At 28.5% G+C, this 15141-nt stretch overlaps 2 protein-coding genes across 2 annotated transcripts; one reads left to right on the plus strand and one right to left on the minus strand.

Annotated features, from left to right (window-relative positions):
- Nucleotides 1–259: 259 nt before the first annotated feature.
- LOC107476996 (phosphate transporter PHO1 homolog 1) lies at nucleotides 260–8618 on the plus strand. The gene is made up of 14 exons (XM_016096967.3): nucleotides 260–895; nucleotides 1230–1533; nucleotides 2011–2440; nucleotides 2611–2659; nucleotides 2750–2821; nucleotides 3281–3410; nucleotides 4406–4529; nucleotides 4791–5040; nucleotides 5773–5877; nucleotides 5974–6018; nucleotides 6100–6252; nucleotides 6432–6710; nucleotides 7713–7849; nucleotides 8316–8618. The coding sequence occupies exons 1-14, from the start codon at nucleotides 557–559 to the stop codon at nucleotides 8404–8406; spliced, it is 2508 nt and encodes an 835-aa protein (XP_015952453.1). The 5' UTR covers nucleotides 260–556; the 3' UTR covers nucleotides 8407–8618.
- A 792-nt stretch (nucleotides 8619–9410) lies between these two features.
- On the minus strand, nucleotides 9411–11583 carry LOC127743873 (proline-rich extensin-like protein EPR1). Its single transcript, XM_052256052.1, has 2 exons — nucleotides 10076–11583; nucleotides 9411–9635 (listed from the first exon to the last, which is right to left on the minus strand). Exons 1-2 carry the CDS (start codon nucleotides 11561–11563, stop codon nucleotides 9549–9551), a joined length of 1575 nt encoding a protein of 524 aa, XP_052112012.1. The 5' UTR covers nucleotides 11564–11583; the 3' UTR covers nucleotides 9411–9548.
- Nucleotides 11584–15141: the final 3558 nt, after the last annotated feature.

Raw genomic sequence — 15141 nt, forward strand, 5'->3', positions numbered from 1 at the left:
GCTTAAATGAGCAAATTCTTGACTAAACTTATAGGACACTATCAAATGTACAATCTATATAATAAAATACCATTGATTGATCTCTTTCATTAATACCCATCTTTTATTTAGCTCAAAATGTTTAATGTGAAATTATTATTATTAGTCTCAATTAATAACACTTTAATCCAATCTTCTCCTACATGACAAAGAACATGGCCACACCACACACACCCCTTTACCCTAACATGCATTTTGAATAGTACATTTTTTTTTGTCCCCACTTCCAAAATCCACCTTTAAATTCCACACCCATTTGCAAAATCTTCCTCCACAAGAACATGTTGGATTGTTGGCCGTGAAGTGATCATAATCCGGCAGCCGGGTTCGATCACTTTCCGGCGGAAAAGACAAACCGCCACTAATTAAGTAGTAGTAGTAGTAGTAGTAGGCTTTATATATGTAGTGGAGAAAAGCATAGGATCTAAGTATATTATAGAATGTGCTTCAAAAGCATAAGTTCTAGCATATCAATCAGATTCATATTCCTTGTCCAACATCTTCATCACAATATATAATGTCATCTTGGTGTTCCATTGATTACTCACCAAGAAGCAACAACAACAACAATACAGATTGTTGTTCCTTTGAGTTCATAGAAGAAGAACAACAACAAAGAAGAAGAGAAGAGAAGATGGTGAAATTCTCTAAGCAATTTGAAGGCCAACTCATACCTGAATGGAAAGAAGCCTTTGTTGATTATTGGCAACTCAAGAAGGAACTCAAAAGAATCAACCTTCTTAATAACACTACCAATACCAATAACAATTCACCACCTAAGAACATGTCCTTCTTTTCATCACTAAGAAATTTCTCTTTGTTTTCCCATCAACATAGAGAGCATGGACCAATTCAAGTAAATATCATGAGTTCTTTTTGTTTTTCTCACTCGGCATATGACAAAACTTATCGCATTTTTTATCTATGCAAACGACCCTATTTAGTGGGATATAATTTTTATGTATTTATTTTTTACCTACATGCAGTCGATCCCACTTAGTAATGGGATATGACTGCTACTGTTATTATCGTTGTTGTCATCATGTGTATTTATTTTTTTAACTTGATCTATGATAGGGCATTATGGCACTATCTAATCCGTAAAACCGACCCCACCAAGTGGGATAAGTTTTTGTTGTTATTTTTGTTTTTAATTAATATTTAATTATTTATTATTATTTTCTTAATAGGTTCATAAGAAACTTGCTTCATCAACTTGTAAAGGGGACATGTATGAGACAGAGTTGCTAGAACAATTTGCTGACACTGATGCTACCAAAGAGTTCTTTGCATGCCTTGATCAACAACTCAACAAGGTTAACAAGTTTTATAGGACAAAGGAGAAAGAGTTTCTTGAAAGAGGAGATTCATTGAAGAAGCAAATGGATATACTTGTTGAGCTCAAATTTGCATTCATGGAGAAGAAACAAGGTAGATGCAACTCTTCACAAGAATCCAAGGAGGACCAATCTATCTCTTGCACATTCTCTAGTGGTATGCTATCATCTTTGTTTTATTTAATATTTCTTATTTAAATAATTAGACTATAATGCTAGTGAAAATTAGGATTAGTTGCATGATAATCTCTTATTTTATTTCTCTTATTATAATATTAACTTTTTAAAAGTTTAGATAATGCATAATCCATTTATCACTTAGTGGAATTTAATATATTTTATTCAAAATAATAGAAGTAACAAATATTGAATTTTAGACTATTTAATCAAAAGTTTAACATGATAGATAAAAGACAACCAAATAATTTTTGTAATAAAAAAAAAGGTTATCATACTTTATACATGAATGTTACTTTTATATTATTCATGCATTATAACTAGAAATATAGTCTATATTATATGTTCACTTCTGTGTTTTCACATTATTGTGGAAAACAAACTAGATGCATTAGTAAGAATAACTAAAGATAATAAACTATGTGTATCTAAAAAATACTCTGTTTTTTGGAAACAGAGGAAGACTCTGTTCGGAGCAGAGAACAACATGAAGAAATGCAAGACAATTGCAACAATGAGGACATGGAAAAAAATGAGGTTTCATTTCCAGATTCTCCTCAATCAAATGAAGCAGCTGAAAAACCGTCGCGGATGAAAGGAGGAGGAGGAGAAGATACGCCTTCCGGCCGCCTCGGAAGCTTCCGAGGGAAGAATGTAAGGATTAACATTCCTCTAACAACGCCGGCTCGGACCTTCTCGGCGATCAGTTACCTTGTCAAGGAAGATTTGTTAAACCAATCTTCAAGAAAATGTAGCCAAGAAGGTGGTGCTAATAATAATAATAATAAGCTTCATCTTAACAAAACAAAGTTGCACCATGCTGAAAAGATGATCAAAAGAGGCTTCATTGAACTCCATAAGGGATTAGGTTATCTCAAAGTTTATAGGTAAAATATCAATTTTCTCAAGTTATTTAGACTATAATACAAATATTGTTACATTAAACTTCTTAAATTTGCGACGATTTTTTATAAAAAAAAGATATATTTACGTATTGAACTGTGTGTGATATTCGTGTAAATTTTCTTACCAATTTTTTTACTATATTAATTTTCAGGAACTTGAACATGCTTGCATTTATGAAGATTTTGAAAAAATTTGACAAGGTAAAGTAGCTTAGAGGCTCCAAATATTAATTAAAATTTGTAGTTAAAAAATTTTCTTAATTTTGTTATATTTTTTCCTCTAAATTTCAGGTTACTGAGAAGCAAATTCTTCCAATATATCTCAAAGTTGTTGAAAGCTCATATTTCAACAGTTCAGACAAGGTAATAACTAAAAACACCAGCCACAAATTCAAAATTGAAAACAAAAATATCCAACTTTGATGAAAATATATGAAATCATTTTAAGAACACATTGGCCACCTAGTTATCTTTGCATACCAGAAAAGAAAAAAAGTGTTAAAAGAGACAATCTAAAGTGGCCAATAATCCTCATAATTCATGTCTGCACCCACAACATGGACTCACAGTCATAATAAAATAAATTAATAACAGTGAAAATTATAAATATAATAAATATTTTTTATTAAGGGTAAAAATAGGAGAAAATATATAAATATACATATACTTATGAATAAATTCCATATTTTAGTGGAAGAACATGTCCCAAATAGCTTATACTTGGATCTGTTTTAGGAAAGATTCTACATTAATTAAAAATTGATTAATATAATATGAAAAATAATGTTATATTATTTTGATTTCACTTTTACAATGAGACAGGTTGTGAAATTCATGGATGAAGTTGAGGAACTATTTGTTAAAAACTTTGCCAAAGATGATAGGAGAAAAGCCATGAAATACCTTAGACCAAGTCAGAGAAAAGAATCTCATGCTGTAACTTTCTTCATTGGTAAGCAACTTTTCAGGCCAAAAATTATTTTCTTCTTTTTTTTTTTCACTTTACCTATTTTATTTTCAATCATTTCCGTAAAAAGGGCCTTTAAGATTTTTTTATTAAAAAAATAAATTTTTAATTTGATTTGTGATCATATCTATCTAAAGAGAACATAACATGGACACTTTTAAGCCACTAAGTTATCATAAGAATAAAAAAACAACTGGGTAATCAAATTGGGTTAGTCTATTACTTAGTTTATTAGTCTGCTTAAATAAGTGTCGGAGGATTCGAATCTCGCCATATGCATGTAGCAATCTATTGGTCAGTAACAAACTATTAAATGGAGTTCCGATTTGCGACGAATTAATTATTGACTTGTCGAGTTAAGAGATACTGCTAGAAAAGAAAAGAAAAAAAAGCAATTGGGTTCAATTTTTTTTTAGGTGAAAGCAAAGTACATTGTCCCATTAGTACTCTTTATTATGTATCATGTTCCAACAAAATCATATAATGAACCTTAAAGGGCAATCACAAACCAATAAGAGATGCATCACTAGGGTTTTATTGGCTTGTTTCTACATATTTGTGTTCACCCTTTAATTTGTTGCTGTTATAATGTTTACTTAAACCTTTGCATGTTGTGTTTCCTTATATGTCTACACAAGATGATTCATATAGGAAAGTCAATCCCAACCCTAAATAGTAATAATAAAACCATTTTTTTAAAGGAAGATTTAAAAAAAAATTGTTAAAAATTGAAGTCCAAATGGATTTCTATGTAAAAATTTTAAAAACTCGATAAAAAAACAAAAAAAAATTACAAAAATATCAGAATACCTTATTATCTGACGTCTTAATTTAGAAGTCTGATTTTAAATTTTATTTTGGACATAAAAACATCTTGTGACCCCATTTAATTATACGACTTGTGGAGAAAATGTTAAAAAAATATTTAAAATTTTTATAATTCAACTATAAAATAAATTGAATATTTCAAATGAACTCAGGACTATTCACTGGATGCTTTGTGGCACTATTTGCTGGATATGTGATTATGGCTCATGTTTCTGGACTTTACAAAGTTGGACAACAAAATTCAGTTTATATGGAAACTGTTTACCCTGTCCTTAGGTAAGTTATTTACTTTTTTACCCTCACATTCTATTATATTAGGGTAAATTATTCTAATTTTACTTAATTTCCAGTTAAATTCTTATAATTTTACAGTATAAATTATAGGGACTAGATCGCAAAATTTTGAAATTAGAGGGTATTTTTATTTTCAATTAAATTCTTATACTTTACAGCATAGGGAGTTGATCGCAAAAATTTGAAACTAGAGGGTGTTTATTGAAAAAAAAATGATTGGTTGAATTATTGTTATTTTTGCAGCATGTTCAGCCTCATGTTTCTGCATTTCTTCCTTTATGGATGCAACATTTTTGCATGGAGAAAGACTCGTATAAACTATGGCTTCATCTTCGAGCTCGCACCGACGAAGGAACTCAAATACAGAGATGTCTTCTTGATCTGTTCAATGGCCATGGCTTCTGTGGTTGGTGTCATGTTCCTTCATTTGACTCTCCTCACTAAAGGCTATTCTTATTCCCAAGTTCAAGCCATTCCTGGCCTTCTTTTTCTGGTATAATTTTTATTTTTTATTTTTGAATACTATCCTAAATTGCCATTTAACAATTTTTTATTGGAAATATTAGACAAATTAGTCCTTAATTTTTCTAAAATATAATGTGACTCGGAATTAAATTGTATAAAATTTTTAAAACAAGGGATAACTAATTTTTTTATTTATTTTTTAGGAACTAATTTTTTTTTAATATTATAAAAGATTTAATTATTCTGTTGGTTTTTATATTTTTACCAAATTTTTTTAATTAGGTCTATATACCTTTTTTAATTGAGTTCCTACACTGCTTTTATCTTTGTAATTAGATCTTTTTTAATGTAAAAAAATATTAGAGTTAACTGAATATTTCTCACAAATTAAAGATATCCATAATTAAGAACTTAATTAGATCTTTGATCACATATTTTTTGGGTGAAATATTCTATTAATGTTAATATTCTTGACATGAAAATGATCTAATTACAAAATTAAAGCAATATAGGGTTTCAATTGAAAAAAAAAATATAAAAACCTAATTGCAAATTTGGTAAACCAACAAAATAATTAAACCGTCATTAAAAAAATTAGAGACTAATTTGTTAAATTTTTTGTTAGAGATTAATTTATTTTATAAAAAATATTAGAGACTAATTTAGAGTATTATTCTTTATTTTATTTTATTTTTCTCATTTTTCTTGTGTTTAAAACTTATATATTATGCAAAAGCTAAAGTTTTAATTTGATGTGCAGGCCTTCTTACTAATACTTGTGTGCCCCTTCAACATTATATACCGGTCAAGCCGTTACCGTTTCCTTTGTGTCATAAGGAACATAATTTTGTCACCTCTTTACAAGGTACTCAATAGAAATATTTAAAACTCTAGGAATTTAATTAAAATTTTATATACTAATTAAGAACCTTAATCTTACTGGATTCTCTCTTCTTCTTAGGTTGTCATGTTGGACTTTTTTATGGCTGATCAACTTTGCAGTCAGGTATAGTTTTTTCTTAATGCCCAAAAACAAGAATGTGAGATTTTAAGAATTATTTATATGATGATTAAATTTTATATGTAGGTGCCAATGCTAAGGAATCTTGAGTATGTAGCATGTTACTATATAACTGGGAGCTACAAAACACAAGACTATGGTTATTGCATGAGAACAACTCACTACAGAGATCTTGCTTATGCAGTTTCATTTCTACCCTATTATTGGAGAGCAATGCAAGTAAGTAAATCGAAAGTATATTTGATACAAATCGAAAATTTTCGGAATAAAATTTATGGATAATTTAAAAATAAAAAATATATTTTATCCTTACGAAAATTAAAAACTTATTTAAATTTTTTTTTAAACTGTGATGACTTGGAATGTAAGTAACTGATTTGATTTTAACCGGTTTTTAGTGTGCGAGGCGATGGTTCGACGAAGGCGACACCGGACACCTTCTAAACCTAGGAAAGTATGTTTCAGCAATGTTGGCAGCAGGCACCAAGGTTGCATATGAGAAAGATGGGAGTGTTGGATGGCTATGTCTTGTTGTGATCATGTCAAGTGCAGCAACTATGTACCAATTGTATTGGGACTTTGTTAAGGATTGGGGTTTGCTTCAACTGAATTCTAAGAACCCTTGGCTAAGGAATGAATTAATGCTTTCAAGGAAATCCATTTACTACATATCCATGGTAATAATTACACATCACATCCTTCTTAATTTTCTATTTAAATTCAAGAAAAAACAATAAATAAGAAGTCCTTAATTTTTTATCTCCAAGATAAATAAATTTTTGACTAATTAAAAATATAAAAATGTTCTTTATTTTTTAAAAAGTGAGACATTTAAATTTTTTTAGAAAATATATTTGTTCTTAAATATTTTGGATAGAAAAATTTAAATATCTTACATCTTAAAAAATAAAAAATATTTTTATATTTTCAATTAGTTAAAAACTTACGTGTTTTCAAATTAAAAAGTTAAGAACTCATTTGTTTTTTCTTTGAATTCAATAACCTAAAAGCTAATATGTATTCAGTTGATACAAAAATTCATTTAGTTGTGAAGATAGTGACAGAGGCACAACTTTTCTATTTGAAATATAGAAAATTCATATATTTTCTATAAACTCGCAAATGAAAAATATCCGTCTCTATTTTTATTTTGTTGTGTCTTTATATTTCTATTTCAGAAACAAAATTCGACATAACCTTAAGAATTTTATTATATAAGATTTTATGTCAATTTAATTTCTAACCACTCAACTTTTAATTAATTTTCACCATTTTGTTAAAATGTCATGTTAACTATTATATCTGTAGGTCTAAATTAATCTATAAATATAATTTTAGAAACAAATAATTAATACTAAAATTTTAAGAACTAAATTGAGGTGTGTTTGGAATAAAAACTAAACCTTTAATTTATTAGTATATATGATGTGGATATGGTAGCTATGCAATATGAAGTCCAAAAAATATGTCTTAGGAAAATGCTACAAAGTGGGGAATAAAATATATTCTCCAACTAAATTCTGATAAGGCCATCATTATTATACATTGAAAGATAGATTCCTAATCTAATTCGAAGAGGCTAATTAAGTTCACATCAAAGAATATAATTTGTTAATGTTTAACAAAAGAAATCATAATATGAAATGACATGTTCTTACCATGGAAAATTGTTTGTGCAGGGATTAAATTTTACTCTGAGGCTTGCATGGTTGCAAACAGTTCTTCATTCAAGCTTTGAACATGTTGATTACAGAGTAACAAGCATATTTTTAGCAGCACTTGAAGTTATTAGAAGAGGAATGTGGAATTTCTACAGGTAAATTGGTTAATATTGTTTCAATTTTTATTAAAAAAAGTAAAATTAAATTTTGGATTTAATAAGTCTTTTATCCGTATAAAATAATAATTTTTTTTAATTCCTATGAAATTTTTCTTTTCGTTTTTGTCCAGTAAAATTTTAAAGGTCTTTATTTTAATTTTTGCTATTAATTTTCTCAGCATTTAATCTGACATGTCATAATTTAACGGAACAAACTAATGATATAAAATTTTAGAGGAATTAAAAAAAAAGAACATGTATTTTAGAGGTATTTAAGCTTAAATATTTTGTATAATTAATTTTTTTAAAAATACCTGATTATTTTTGAAAACTTATGAAAGTATATGAATTCTTTTTTTTTTTTTGAGAAAAAGAAAAAAAACTTGTTAACTAAGGCATATATTATGTGACAGATACCTTTGAACTGATTTAATAAATAATATATTTTTTTATTGATTTTCAGATTGGAGAATGAGCATCTAAATAATGCTGGCAAGTTTAGAGCAGTGAAAATAATACCACTTCCTTTTCATGAAGTGGATGAGGAAGACTAGTACTACTAATAATGCATGCCAATTGGCATATTTTGGATTGATGTATTATTATTATTGTAGGGTTATGCTAGCATAAGAGAAATAATTAATAATAATTTTCAGTGGTGCATATTAGTTATCCTCATTCAAGTTGATATATGATTTGATCAACTTGATCAGAATTTTTTTTTTAATGTGGATTGTAGGGACATCATCATCATCATCATCATCAATTGTATACACAATTTTTCATTAACAAGAAATAGAAATTAAATGAAAAGAAAAAGGTGCAATTGCAATGCTACTTTAGTACTTGTCTTATAATTTCTATTTTGTTTATTTAAATTTACACATTTTTTTGATGAAAAAATTGACCTTTAACGACAAAGAAATAAATTTAATAAATAAACTATATTTATGAATAATATTGTAGATCAGTAGTACTGTATACATATACAAGTATACTACCAAATACTTTATACGTCAATAGTCCATATATGTATCTAATGACCATGATTCCTAATCTATGGATGAAATTATTCTTTTATTATTTAGTGATTTTTCACTGTATCTCCCAACTTGAAAAGACAAAAATTAATTTGTTGGCTCATTACAGATCAGACTTTTATTTAATAGTTTGCTACAGTATTTTTTATTTTATTTTATTTTTTGGTTGGAATATTCTTTTTTATTATTGTTATTCTGTTGGATCTAAAAAACACATAATAAGATTAGGATTTTTGTCCTATAATGGGCCAGGAGAGGCCCAAATAAGATGAATAGTTTGCCACCAAACAATTTTGGAAATCACGGATGGGCCATTATTTTGGGTCTTAGGAAAATTTTAAAATTGTTAGGCCTTTCATTATATTAAATCAATTGTTATATAATAATTAATTGCCAAAATATATAATAATATAATGAATTTTTTATATTTTGATACTAGTAAAAGAGTGCTTATTTGAAAAAAGAGGCTCATATATTCAGTAATAATTGTGAGAAAACTATGACAATACACAAATCAAAGAACAAAGAAAAATAAATAAATTATATGTATAGCTTCATATTATTGAGTATCATACATATAGCAAATCATTTTCATTTTTTTATATTTAATTTGCAAAGCAAAGATGGAGCTCCTTAGAGATTGAAGCAACATATTATCAATTGAGACAAAACAAAATGGCAATAGCAAATCCAACACTTGCCAACATCTTTCTCACTTGATCATTGTATGATGATGCACCGTTCTACATGTCAAAACAAAGGGGAAAAAAAAGGAATTAGTATTTTTATTTGTTTATTTATTTATCGAATAAAATATATTTTTATTTCTGAAATTTGTCAAAAATACTCATAAGTTTCATTTTGTTTCAGTTTTGTATTTAAAATTTTCGATTTACATTAATTATATCCTAACAGTTAAATTTTTAGAAAATTCAGGACAATCTAGCAATAATACATAATAATTACGAGTGGTTTATGTTAAAGGTTGTTCTTTTGAAATTGTTGCTAAATTGATTTTAAAGTTTTTTAAAAATTAGTTGTGAAAAATATATTTGATATAAATAAAAAAAATTAAAACAAAATTAAAATAAAATAAATGTTAGAGGTATTATTAAAATTTTTATCAAAGTTAAAGGAGGCTTATTTATTTAAACATGTTGGTTATTTGAAAGATAAAGATTACCCCATTTGCACTTGGTGCAGGTGATGGTGTGTCTTGAGTATCAATGGGAGTAGTATCATCAACTAATGGTGCTGGTGGACTCTTTCTAATGATTGATGATGATGATGGTTCTGGAGCAAGATCAAAGGAAGAAGATTGTGGATGGTGATGCTTGATGTGTTTGTGCTTGTGTCTCCTTCTTCTATGCCTGTGTGGTGGTGGAGGTTGAGGAGCATAATCATCAGGGGAAGGTGCTGGGGTGTATGGCAATGGTGAGGGTGCAGATGTAGGAGTGTTACTTGCTGGAGAAGGCACTGGTGATACTACTGGTGCCTTCTTCTTATGTTTAGGTGGTGGTGCTGGTGCTGTTGGTAATGGTGTTGGTGGAAGTGGCAGTGGTGGTGGTACAATTGGTGCTTTTTTAGGTCGATGTGGTGGTGGGATCTTTGGTGTGGGTGCTTTTGGTGTTATTGCTGGTGGTTTAGTAGGAGCAATTGGAAGCGGTGGTGGTTTAATTGGTGGTGGTTTAATCGGCGCAATTGAAATTGGTTTAATTGGAGCAATTGGAATTGGTGGCGGTTCAACCGGTGCAATAGGAACTGGTGGTGGTTTAACTGGTGGTGGTTTAATTGGTGGTGGCTTAATTGGAGCAATTGGAATTGGTGGAGGTTTAATAGGCGGTGGTTTAATTGGGGCAATTGGAATTGGGGGTGGTTCAACCGGTGCGACAGGAATCGGAGGCGGTTTAATCGGAGGTGGTTTAATCGGGGCAATGGGAATTGGTGGTGGTTTGATAGGAGCAATGGGTACTGGTAGTAGTGGTTTAATTGGAGCAATAGGAATCGGTCGTGGTTTAACCGGTACAAGAGGAACCGGGGGCGGTTTGATAGGAGCAGAAGATGTTGGACGTGTGGGTATTACCTTAGGAGTTGGTGAAGAGATTGGTGAAGTGGCCTTTGGAATTGGTTGGGGTTGAAGCAAAGGGGAAGTGGCCTTAGGAATTGGTTGTTGAGGTTGTTTCAAAGGAGAAGAAGTAGCCTTGGGAATTGGTTGTTGAGGTTGTTTCAAAGGGGAAGAAGTAGTAGTAGAAGAGGTTGGTGATGTGGGCTTGGGATTATGAATTGGTTGTGGTTGTTTGAAGGGGGAAGAAGTGGTAATAGTAGTAGAAGAAGTTGGAAAATTTGGCAATTTGGTTGGTGATGAAGATGTGGTTGTGATTGGTGTTTTGCTAGTAGATGGGGATGATGCTACCACCTTTGGTGTATTAGAAGAAGAAGTTGGAGAAGTTGCACTTGGCAATTTAGAAGGTGCACCATTTAAATATGTGTTTGTAATTGGTGAATTATTAGAAGGTCCATTTGGATGTGTGTGTGTGTTTGTAATTGGTGATTTCGGAGTTGAAGTTGAAGTTGGTAACTTTGAAGATGCTTGGGCATTGGTTAAGATTATAGGGTGGTAGCTTTGGCATGCTAATAATGACAATGCCAATGCCCAAAATATTGACAACATTGTTGTTGTTTGTGTAAGCTAGGACATGGTTTGGTTAGGAGAATTGGGTTGTTATTTATATGCCATTATGTATTGTGAAAAACATTTCAAGGTTGAGTTGTGTGTTTAGATGTAGTGTTATTTTCATCATTGATACATTACCACTAAACAAGTAAATAAAAGGAAGAAAAAAAACACAGGTAAAAGTTTAAGTAAATTCAATATGGGATCATTTGATAAGAATTAATGTATATTTTTAATTTCTTTTTTTTTTTATTTCACTCATACATATGCACACATATTTTATAACTATATATAATTAAAATATTAAATGGGTTGAACACAAATAAAATGGTTGTAGTCCAATTTAGTACTTTCAAGTTATACTTCTTATGAACATTCTTTGTGATATTGGTATTAATAATGAGAATTTAATTTGAGTTGAATATTTGTGAGATACAAAATTGTTTCTTACTAATTAATTATGTGTATATGTGAAAAATATGTAATTAGAATTTCTAATTATTTTATACATTAGTATTTTCTAAAATATATAGGTTTAAAACACATTTATCTTTGGCTTTGCTTGCATCAAATGGCAACTGGAAAATGAACCATCCACCTCTTTAAACAAAAGTGCACATTATTGTTTTATTTGCATGTTAATAGGCATAATGAGAACAAAATATTACCTTTTATATCTACATGTAACCTATTATGTTATTTTCTGATGAACCAATATACCAATGTGATTGATATGTTTTCCTTCCTTGCATTGTAATATCAATTATATATTTTATATTAGTCCCTTTTTATTATTTATTTACTTCTTTTTTGGGTGAATGGATAATATAACATGATTGATGGAATGAGAAAGAAAATATTACGTTTATATTAAACCTTTCATTAGTTATACGTCTTTTGGATTTAAAACTTGTATAATTATGTCCTTTTATTTTCAGATATGAAAGGCTATGTTTCTAGTTTCTACGTGAAGAAAATAAAAAATAAAAAATTTATTACTAAAATCATCAAAATATTCAAAGTTTAAATAATATAAGAAAGTAATAAATTTACTAAACTCATCCCAAAATATTAAAATCTATATAAAACTCAGTTTTAGCATAGGAACTTTTGTTGTTTATCGAAAAAAAGATTTTTTTTTTTTGTATTTGCTAGTTTGGTAAAAAAAATTATTTTTTGATCAGAAAATATTTATTTCTCTGTATTTATTTACGATAATACTAGAAAAATAATATCTAAAATTACATTATATAACATTTATAATATCTAAATTATATAATTATTCTAATAATAATTAATATAAATATTAAATAAGATAACTTTGAACTGTTTGCATGATTTTTTATTATCTTTTAAATATTATTGATACATTTATTTATTAGCAAAGTTATCTCTCTATACTTAAAGGGCAATTATGTTGGGAATTTTTAGGGTATGGATTTCAATTGTTTTTTAAAAGAGGCACAATTAAACTGACAAATATTTTTTTATAATCAACCATTAAACTGATAAATATAAATTAAGCTTTATAGGATAAACTAATGAAAAACTATATAGTTTTAGTTTTTTTTTTGGGGGACGCTGGATAATTTTACTATTTTAGTTTATACTCACATGCGAACATGCCACGTGGATAATGTCCGAGGCTTTTTTTATTATTTAAATAAATTTTTTGTTGATTTCCTAATCTAATGGGTCGACGTGGATCAAAACTTTATTTAAGAATTTGTTGCAAAACAATAAGTTGTATGTACAAGGTGGAATTCGAACATCCGACACTTGCTTAAGCGGACTAATGAGCTAATAACAAACCAACCCAACTTAGTTAAATAAAAATTTTTATTAATTTTAAATTTGCTGTAAATGTAATTTGTTTGAGTCTTTGTGTAGTTCTTTTTTTTTTGGGTCTTTAATATAACACAAGAATAGATGATTTTCAAAAAAAAAATCTTCTTAAGAAAACATAGTTTTGGTCAATCATTTGTCTCTTATAATTGGGCCTATGCTTGTTTTGTCCCAAATTTCCTGATCGCTTAAATACATTGTTTGTTGAAAAAAAGGCTACGAACCTTAAGCCCAAAAAAATAGAATGAGAACCTGATAAAAACATATTGATCTACGTTGACATTCTCATCTTAACCCTGGGACTATGACCAAAAAATAAATAAAACAATTTTTTTTTAACAAAAACTACCCAAATTTATTAAAATTTTTTAAATTACTCCTTAACCTAATATAACATATTCCAACTTTAATTTTTTTTTTTTATCCTCAATCTCCCATCCTCCACTAGGATTATTTTAGGCAGTGGTTAGTATTCAGAGAGTAGCTACCGTGCTATTTGTACACTGCACGAGAATATCAATTCTATGATACATACTCTTAGAACAAGGTTTTTGACAAATTGAGCTGTATCCTTTTTATTTTTTCAATCTTTATTCATTCTTTTTCATTGAAATTTAATGATTGTGAAACTAGCATACGATATCATCAACTGAGTTGTTGATTAGTTAAATTACTCCTTGGACATGTGAATCCATCACTATTTTATTTAGAGTTTTTTCACTTGATTTTAAAAAGGGCAACCAGACCGATATTAGTAAATTCATGTATTGTTATTTATATTATTTTTTATTAGTTTAATATTAATGATAATTAATTATAGTAAAAGTATCTATAAAATATTTTATTTTATTATTTTTTTGAGAAATATTAGTTTTTTTCATTTTAAAAATTTTAAATAAATAAAAATAGAAAATAAAAAAATGTAATTAACGTTATGTATTCTTTCTGTACTCTTATTATAATTAATTACTATCAATATTAAATTAATAAAAAAATAATCTAAGTAACATACATGCTACTTTTGCTAAGATTAGAAGGTGTTTATTAAATAAAGATGCTAATCCTGTACACAGAATCTTTGAAGAAAAAAAAAAGTTAATAAGGTATGTTAAAATTACACTTTTGTACGATGAAAGTAATTATTTTTTACTCTTTTATGATTGTGAAGAAATCTTAATGCATTGTTTCAGTGATTGTTATGTTTGTCTTTCAGCTGTGGTGTTATAACTTATAAGTGTGATTATGTAATACATTAGAACAGCTAATTGACCTGAATTTAGAGATAGAAGATGTGGAAACAGATAGACTTGCACTTGATTCATTTACCAGGTTAGAAATGATTGAGGTTAAATGTGACAAATGATTAAGAATGACCAAACAAGCAATACTGCCAGAAATATTGATAAACATGTCTTACAAATTTGATTTAAATTTGCAATAGAAGATGTAAGCTTAATAATTGTGATTTCTTACATTATATACTCTTCTAGCTAACTCTATTTGTTTTCTGTGCATGTTGTTATGTACTCACTGATTTTGTATCTTTTTATGTGACAGAAAATATTCAAATTAGTCCAACTATATATTTATTTTTTTTTATAATAAAATCAAATTAAATTGGTCCAAACTCAACAAAAATTAATCTTTTTTTCATCCTCAATCTCCCATCCTGCACTAGGATTATTTTAGGTAGTGATTATTATTCAAAGAGTAGCTACTGTGTTATTTGT

This window comes from Arachis duranensis, unplaced genomic scaffold, assembly GCF_000817695.3.
Source record: "Arachis duranensis cultivar V14167 unplaced genomic scaffold, aradu.V14167.gnm2.J7QH unplaced_Scaffold_165934, whole genome shotgun sequence".
NCBI classification, from domain to species: Eukaryota; Viridiplantae; Streptophyta; class Magnoliopsida; order Fabales; family Fabaceae; genus Arachis; species Arachis duranensis.

Excerpts from the sequence above, each read along its gene's own strand:
- LOC127743873 (XM_052256052.1), bottom strand. The coding sequence starts at position 11,563 with ATGTTGTCAATATTTTGGGCATTGGCATTGTCATTATTAGCATGCCAA. Across the intron at positions 9,636-10,075 it reads CTGCACCAAGTGCAAATGGG|AACGGTGCATCATCATACAA; the intron begins GTAATCTTTATC and ends TTTGACATGTAG.
- LOC107476996 (XM_016096967.3), top strand. The coding sequence starts at position 557 with ATGTCATCTTGGTGTTCCATTGATTACTCACCAAGAAGCAACAACAAC. Across the intron at positions 896-1,229 it reads GAGAGCATGGACCAATTCAA|GTTCATAAGAAACTTGCTTC; the intron begins GTAAATATCATG and ends TTTTCTTAATAG. Across the intron at positions 7,850-8,315 it reads GGAATGTGGAATTTCTACAG|ATTGGAGAATGAGCATCTAA; the intron begins GTAAATTGGTTA and ends ATTGATTTTCAG.